At 50.6% G+C, this 8,331-nt stretch overlaps 1 protein-coding gene across 8 annotated transcripts in view; it reads left to right on the top strand.

Annotated features, from left to right (window-relative positions):
• FGF13 (fibroblast growth factor 13) overlaps positions 1-8,331 on the top strand; it is a 196,837-nt gene that overhangs the window by 146,507 nt on the left and 41,999 nt on the right. For 7 of the 8 annotated variants that reach the window (XM_015626546.3, XM_015626547.3, XM_019006549.2 and 4 more), the window contains 2 exons: positions 3,110-3,220; positions 6,983-7,086. In XM_015626546.3, the coding sequence (XP_015482032.1) occupies positions 3,110-3,220; positions 6,983-7,086 (215 nt within the window). Of the gene's footprint in view, positions 1-583; positions 1,212-3,109; positions 3,221-6,982; positions 7,087-8,331 lie in introns of those variants that run through there. The other variant, XM_015626543.3, reaches the window with a different exon arrangement.

The raw sequence follows: 8,331 nt of genomic DNA, 5'->3' as shown, positions 1-8,331 counted from the left end.
CCCCGGTACCCCCGGCCCTGCCCGCCCCGAGCCCCCTCCCGCAGCCCCGCAGCGCCGGGCAGGGCTCTCCGCTCGCCGCCGCGCCGGGAGAGGAGCGGGAGGAGGAGGAGGAGGAGGAGGAGGCACGGGAGGAGGAGGAGGGGGTGGTGATAAGGGGTTTCTGCGTCGCCTCAATTCTGTACCCAGCGCACGGCTCGTGGGGAGTGCGCGGTGCCTGCATCGCTGCCGGAGGGATCCTGCCTCTGCTGCTGCTGCTGCTGCTGCTGCTCCTCCTGCTGCTCCTGCTGCTCCTCCTGCCCCTCCTGCCGCTGCAGTCCCGGCTCGGGAGCTCTTGTTTACCGCTGGAAGTGCTGCGCTGCGAGGGCCGAGCGTGCCGGGCGGGGGAGGCTGCGCTCACCTGTCAGGAGCGCAGGGGAACGAGGTGCCCGAGGCGTTCCCGGGGCATCCGCACCCCGGCCCGGACCCCCAGCGCTTCGGGTCTGCGCTCGGGCCAGAAGAGGAAAAGGGATCCACAAAACCCCTGCAAGCGGACAGCCCCTGCTGGAGTCTAACAGGTGTTTGCTGGGATTTGAATGGGGAGGGGACGGGTGGGGAGAAAAGTTAACTGCAGAGATCGGGGCGAGGAGAGATGCGATGATCTTGCACCGAGTGGATGTGCCATGGCTGCCCGCAAATAGCGCGTCTGGAGAAGCTCGGAGGGATGTCTTGCAAGCGATCTGCGTGATCTCCGTAGAAACGCTCGGCTCTGCCTGCAAACTTTCCCCTGCTAGAAGTTGAGAGGAATAAAAAAGCACCAGAAAGTCAAGAGAGGAAGATCCCAGAGGACAAAATCGCTTGAGCGAAACTGTTGCGTGTGGAGCCGGGTCCCGGTGTGCCCGGGCTGCCGTGCCGAGCGGCGCTGCTGGCGCTGGCCAGGCTGCCCGGCAGCGGCCCCAGCCTTGGGGACCGGCCGAGCAGGATGCTGGCCACGGCCGGCCGGAGACCCCCGAGTGCCTGAGCCCCTGCGGCCGGGGCGGTGGCGGCCATGGCCGCGGCCATCGCCAGCTCCCTGATCCGCCAGAAGAGACAAGCCAGGGAGCGGGAGAAGTCCAATGCCTGTAAGTGTGTCAACAGCCCCAGCAAGAGCAAGGGAAGCTGCGACAAGAACAAGTTGAATGTGTTTTCCAGGGTCAAAATCTTTGGCTCCAAGAAAAGGCGAAGAAGGCGACCAGGTTGGCAAGGGTTCCGTGTTTGGGGGGCTGGTTGGTTCGATGCAGTGGAAGCCGGGATGTGTGGCAGGTGTGGGGAAAGGGGGAGCGGTGCCTCGGGTGGTGCCAGTTCTGGTTTGTATGGCCTGACTGAGCTGGGTACCCCCGGCTGTCCTTCCCCTGTTCCTCGGGTTTGTTTGGGCAGCGGGCAGTGCCTCACCTGTGGCAGGCAGGCCGCTCAGTCCCTCTGCTGCACACATGCCAGCACAGGGCTGTGTCTGCGGGGAGATGCTGGGGGCACTTCCCACACCCCACCTCTCTCAGCTGTATATCCAATAACTCCATGCTCTGGAGATCTGGTTTGGTGTCCTGCTCCACAGAATGCCCGTGCCATGCTTTATCTGCTGACTGCAGACGAGGCTTTGTGCTTTTGCTGGCACCTTCCAGAGTTTTGCTTCAGCTCCCCGTGCCTTTCTAGGAATGCCCCAGCTGCAGCTGCCCTGCGGGCACGGGGCTCTCGGGGTCACGGGTGCAGAGGATGAGGCACCAACACGGTGTCCCCGATGTGAGTGGATTGTTTTCTGTGTGGGAGGAGCCCTGGCAGTGCTGCCGTGGCTCTGCTGTGCTGGAGCTTGGTGCTTTTGCTGCTCCACCTGTTTGCCTCGCTCGCAGTTTGCCCCCAGCTTTGGGATGGATTATTCTAAAGAGCCAAAGTCAGGGTTGAAACCATTTCTGGCCAGGAAAGTTGGTAGCTCCGAGTTGTGTTTCCACTGTGACTCTCACCAAGTTACAAATGAGATCTAATTCACTTCCACAAACTGTTGTAAGCTTTTGCCTTGGGCCCCTGCTCAAGCCAAGTGCAGCAGCAGAGCTCCCCAATGCCTTTGGTTACAAGCACGAGGAGTCTTATTTCACACAGTTACATTTGTCAGGAGCTCATGAATCCCTGCAGCTCCCTCCACAACATCTCACTTTCTTCAGAGACAAGCACACTGTGAGGATGTGGTGTGTCATTTCCAGCACTCCGTGGCTGCATCACTACAATGCAGATGTCATTGGGATTCAGTGGACGTAGACCTTTCTTGCAATTACTCCTGATGCTTCCTGATATCTTAAATGGCACACTTGACAGCTATGCTCTTGTATACTTTTTGGTCTAGAATGCTACAAAACCATGTGAGATACCTTGCTTTCTAGCTGTGAATCTGAGGGTGGTCATGGAAAAAAGAAATCTATCCAAACTATGCGTTGTTTTGATCTTTCTTCTTCTAGATGATGAGGTAATTACCTCAGCCCTTCTGGTAATATTTATTTTGCAGTTCCACACATTGCTGGATTTCAGGGTTTCCCTCTCCATTTTCCATATGTTCACTGAGTAGTTTATCTCTTTGGATGCTCTGTACTCTTTGGAGAAGCGAGGAATGGGGGTTTGTTTATTAGGGCTGCAGCAGTTCCTGTGCTAAACGTTTGCTGCTATATATTTAGGCTCTCGGCTGTCACTGTGGCTCTTACTAATGCTATTGTAATAGTCTTCTTTTTCCTCTTCATCTAAGAACTCACACCTTTTTAAAAGACAGAATGTACTCTTTGCCAGCTCATTTTTAATCTTAAATGAGATAGGGCTGGGCTCCTGAGGCCAAGCAGCGCTGCTGGAATCTGTATTCACTGGAAGCAGATTTTACTGTGCTACTCACCTTGTAATCCAAAGTGGCATTTAATCATTTTGGCAATTGATTTCATAGACATAAATTTGATCTCAGCATAAATGGAAGTGTTGCAAAGCTGGTAGCCCTGCTTTTGTTTTGGGTCTTTTCCTTCCCTCAGCCTCGAGAAGAAAGCTGCAGATTTGTTTTTCAGTTCCTGCTGGCTTGGAACGGCACATCAGGATTTCCCACATTAATCTCACTGTTGTTTCTTTGCAGAGCCTCAGCTTAAAGGTATAGTAACAAAGCTCTACAGCAGGCAAGGATACCACTTGCAGTTGCAAGCAGATGGAACAATTGATGGAACAAAAGAGGAGGACAGCAGTTACAGTAAGTGACAGAGAATGAATGATGTGTTTGTGGCTTGGGGTGTGTTCCCTCCGTGCAGGCCCCCCTGAAGTGCTGTCCTGGGCAAGCAGCAGCTCTGACACCCTTCAGCCCTGCTGGGTCTGGCAGAAATACTGATAAAAATCACTTACAGAGATAATCAACTAGAGGAGGTAATGATGACACATGTGGCAAACAAAGCAAATGTTATCTCCATGGTAATCCAGAGAAGTTCACTGCTGTCCTTCGGATTTTATTAGATTTTTTTTCGGCAGGGAAAATTTGCTCGCCTACTCAGAGCCTGAAATAGAATAATTCTATCTCCACTCTCACACAGGGGCTCATTCAAACAGTGCTGTGGTATTTCACAAACTGGGACTTCAGCAGCATTTGAAACTAAACATTTCCCTGTTGTTATTATTTGTTACGTCTTCTAAATTGCACCAACAACTTCCAAGCAGCTTTCCCTCAGGTTTTCTGTGAAAAGCTCTGGGCATTTCTACTTGTTGTTTTTGGTTGGATTTTTTTACAACTTTAGGATTAATAGAAAACGGGAAAAAATGACTAGAGCATTGATTTGGTGTGTGAAAAATCCTTAAGGGTCTCACATGGCAGGACAAAAAGATTTCAAGACTGGTGAAATAAGGCAGTGTAGGGAACAATGCCCTGCAGAAGGTATAGAAAGGTCCAGGTGGCCAAGCCAAGACTGGCAGACCTCAGAGAAATGTTCATAAATCCAGCTGTGGGCTGCTCCTCTCCTGTGCAGCTGTATTTCTCTGTCAGCTCATCCTGCACAAGGAGCATCAAGATCATCTCTCCCTTAGGCATTGCTCAGCTCTTCATTAGGATGGATATCCTTATGCTCCTGTTTGAAACAATGCAGGTGCAGTGGGGAAAGAGGAGGATGCAGAAGGCTTTGGATTATTTTGTGCTGACACCAGCTGATCACAGTAGCAAGCAATTCATTTAGCTTCTGTGCCACCCCATATCTGTGCACATGAGGGTCAGCCCCCAGAAATGAGGAGATGAGGAGACGAGGAGATGAGGAGATGAAGAAATGAGGAGGTGAAGAAATGAGGAGATGAGGAGATGAGGAGATGAGGAGATGAAGAAATGAGGAGGTGAAGAAATGAGGAGATGAGGAGATGAGGAGATGAGAAGATGAGGAGATGAGGAGATGAGGTGTTGAGGTGTCCCCTCGGTGCTGCTGTCCCCTCTGGGGGCTCTCTGTGCCTGTGGGTGCTGTGAGCTCTCTGTTCCTGCAGCCACACTGGGCAGGAGCAGCTGCTGCTGAGAGGATCTGTCCTGTTCTTGGTGCAGTGCCACTGTCCCTGTCCTTAGAGCTGGGGCAGGATTGTGGCTGTGCTGGCACAGCTCCGGCAGCGCCTTCCCCACAGCCCCTTCCCCAATTCCAGCAGGCTGAGCCACAGCCACCGCTCGTCCCACTGCCGTGTGGCCTCAGAACACAGCCTGCAGTGGCTGCAGGGAATGTGTCCCAGAGCTGAGGCCAGCAGCCCAGCACCCGTGGCTCAGGGCACCCATGGCTCAGTACAGAGCACCCATGGCTCAGGGCACCCATGGCTCAGGGCAGAGCTCACCCATGGCTCAGGGCACCCATGGCTCAGGGCACCCATGGCTCAGGGCACACCCATGGCTCAGGGCACCCATGGCTCAGAGCACCCATGGCTCAGAGCAGAGCTCACCCATCACTCAGAGCAGAGCTCACCCATGGCTCAGGGCACCCATGGCTCAGGGCAGGGCCATCTTGGGCAGGAGAGCTCAGCCTTGGCTCTGCCACTGCCAGCAAAGCACAGCCAGGAGCTCCTCACTGCAGCCCATCCCACTGTCCCCTCTGTCCCTGCAGTCCCCCCACTGTCCCCTCTGTCCCTGCTGTCCCCCCACTGTCCCTGTGTCCCCTCTGTCCCATCCCACTGTCCCTGTGTCCCTGCTGTCCCATCCCACTGTCCCCTCTGTCCCTGCTGTCCCCCCACTGTCCCTGTGTCCCTGCAGTCCCCCTGTGTCCTCTCCTCAGCTGCAGCACTGTTTGCTGAGCCCATTCTCAGCCCCTGGTGCTGAAAATACCCCAGCCCTGCCCTCCTTGTAGATGTTCCTTGGAGAAATCACCCTCCAGGGAGACCTGCAGGCTGTGCCTGGGTGCTGAGCTTTAAATCAGAGATCAGCTGCTGCTGCTTTCTGGGGCTGAACTGCAAGGGACCCCTGTCCAAGGGAGTATTTTCTCCCCCAAATAAACATTTGATAGAATGATTGGAGAATCCGTTTCCCTGAGAGAAAATCTCGGTTTCCTTTGGTAAAAGCTGCGCAGAGCTGGAGAGCTGAGAGTGAAGGGAGAGCAAAGGGTGTTGGTTCTGAGCACCAGGAGGGTCTGCACTGTGTGTTTGTGTCTGCATGTGCTCTCGTGGCTCTGGGAGGGAAAGAAAAACAGGTTTGATGATGCCCTGAATTTATTTGTTAGTTCTGGGTATTTCCACCTTCTCTGCTGTGCTGGACCATTGCAGGAGGTGCTCAAAGGTGCCCCAACCTCAGGGCACTCGATGTGCTCCTGACAGCCCCAAATGCAGAATTTGGGATCTGTGTTAAATGCTGGCCAGCTGTAATGTTATTTTATTAAAGTATGACCATTTGGGGGTTTTCAGGCTGAAAAAGGAATTTATAAAAAGTCATCATTCTTAGCCATAATTTTGAAAATAATAAAAATATTTCATATTCATAATTTGGTTTTAAATTGGCTTTAGACAGTGACCATAAATATCAAAGTTCAGCCTGGAGCAGACGAGTTTTTCAGCCAAGTAATAAATCACTGGAAATGAGAAGTAGTTTGGCATCACTTTATTCCATCTCTGAATTTCTACTACAGAGTGGAAAGAGATGCTTTGGGTTATGATAATTTTCTTAACTCCCCTTTATTTTTAATCCTACATATTGAACACATGTATTCAGCTCATTATTTCTTGTGTTCAATCTTATCCATGAATCCAAGCTTTTTTTGCTTTTTTTTTTTTTAATTTGCCACTTTGCAAACCGGAATCTTCATTTTTTGAAGAGTTGTTTCTGTGCTTATAAATACTGCCACTATTAGCATGTGTACAAGCAGAAATGCAAGCACAACATTCAGAGCAGCTCAGTTTTGAAAGCACAGATTCAGGAGTTGATCTAAAGAATATGCTGCCATTTCATTTCATTTTGAAGTTATTTAACTCTGTTTTTTCAAACCCATTCTCCTCTATAAAAGAGGAAGAATTAGACCCCAATGAGTTATAAGTGGAAACATTTTGAGATGCTAATGATGGTTTTCAACTTTTCTGAATTCCATCTTCTTCCTTCCCCTTGGTCAAAATGTTTATACTGACTTCGAAAAAACGTTTTGATTGTCTTGAAAATTCTTTTGTTTGCTTGCTTCTGGATTCCTTTTTGCACTAAATGGCAAAAGCAAAGCAAAGCAGGCTAAGAAAGCCCAGATTGTGTGGAATTGTTGTGGGCAGCCTGGCTCGTGCTCCCGAGGCAGGTGAGTTGTGGCTGGCAGCAGCTCCCCAGTGCAGAGCCAGGGATGCCCTGACACCCCCAGATCATTCCTGAGCTCCTGGGGATGGCACAAGGACATGGTGGGGGAACTATTGCTCTGTAGCACCCACAGAAATTGATATCTGCATGAAGAGACGTTTTTTATTTGGTTCTGGCAGTTCTGGATTCATTTTCTATCCAATCTGCACACACTAAAGGTTTCATTTTGCTCTCCTTCTCTCCTAGCTTTGTTTAACCTCATACCTGTGGGTTTACGAGTGGTGGCGATTCAGGGGGTTCAAACCAAATTGTACCTGGCAATGAACAGTGAAGGATACCTGTATACATCAGTAAGTAAACATTTTTCATTCTGTTCTCAGTGGAACTGTGTGAAATGAATAACTTACTGTTGCAAGGGATCTGCTGATAACCTGGAAGTGTGAGCTTTGGCAGCAGAGTCAGCGTGGATGGTGTGGCTCTGGTTTATTAATCTTCTCCATCAGGAGTGCACAGGGATGTGTGCAGTCAAACCCTGCTGCCTTTGACTGTCCTGAAGTGTGAAATATAAAAACCCCACGCAGCAGGGATCAGAGTGGGGTCCTGAGTGAAGGGACAGCTTTGTGTGTCACACAGCGTGCTTTGTGTCTTCCTGGTGGCTCTGTATTACTGTCAGGAACAGGAATTACAGAAAGGAATTTTTTTTTTTTATTTGGCCAAGATTTTCAAATTGAAATTTTATGGCTTTGAGTAGGTGAGTGAGTGAGTGAGTGAGTGAAGAACAGCTTTATTGGTAGTTTTGATGAAGAATGTCAGCTAATAATTTTCAGTGACATTTCTCACGAGGGTAGACAGTGTTTATATTTTAAAAAATAATAAAAAAATTAAAAATAGACCATTTTTCAATTAAAAACATTTAGCTGAACTATGTTCAGGAGTTTTAATTATACAGTTTTAATAGATTTTTCTGAAGGAGGAAAATAGAGGAAAATGTATTCTATTATCTACTACAAATGATTCTTTTCTATAAATGATTCCCTTAATCCAGATAAAAATTAAGCAAACTTATTCAAATCTCTGATTTATTTTGCAATCCTGACAGCTGGGAGCAGGGGCAGCTTTGCATGTTTTTTCCTCTTGTATCTGCCAGAGCAGAGCAGGGCAGGGATGGGCAGGGATGGGCAGAGCAGGGATGGGCAGGGCAGGGATGGACAGAGCAGAGCAGGACAGAGAAGGGCAGGGCAGGGATGGGCAGGGCAGGGATGGGCACAGCAGAGCAGGACAGAGCAGGGATGGGCAGAGCAGAGAAGGGATGGGAAGAGCAGAGCAGGACAGAGCAGGACAGAGAAGGGCAGGGCAGGGATGGGCAGGGCAGGGATGGACAGAGCAGAGCAGGGCAGGGATGGGCAGGGATGGGATGGACAGAGCAGAACAGGACAGAGAAGGGCAGGGCAGGGATGGGCACAGCAGGGCAGGACAGAGCAGGACAGGACAGGGATGAGCAGAGCAGGACAGAGCTGCCCAGGCAGTGCCAGGACAAAGGGATGGTGCAGAGCAGGGCAGGGCAGGGATGGTGCAGAGCAGAGAAGGGATGGGAA

The sequence above is a fragment of the Parus major genome, chromosome 4A (genome assembly GCF_001522545.3).
Source record: "Parus major isolate Abel chromosome 4A, Parus_major1.1, whole genome shotgun sequence".
Classification (NCBI taxonomy): domain Eukaryota; kingdom Metazoa; phylum Chordata; class Aves; order Passeriformes; family Paridae; genus Parus; species Parus major.
The sequence above is the reverse complement of the archived record's forward strand: the minus strand, read 5'-3'. Positions and strand labels throughout refer to the sequence as shown.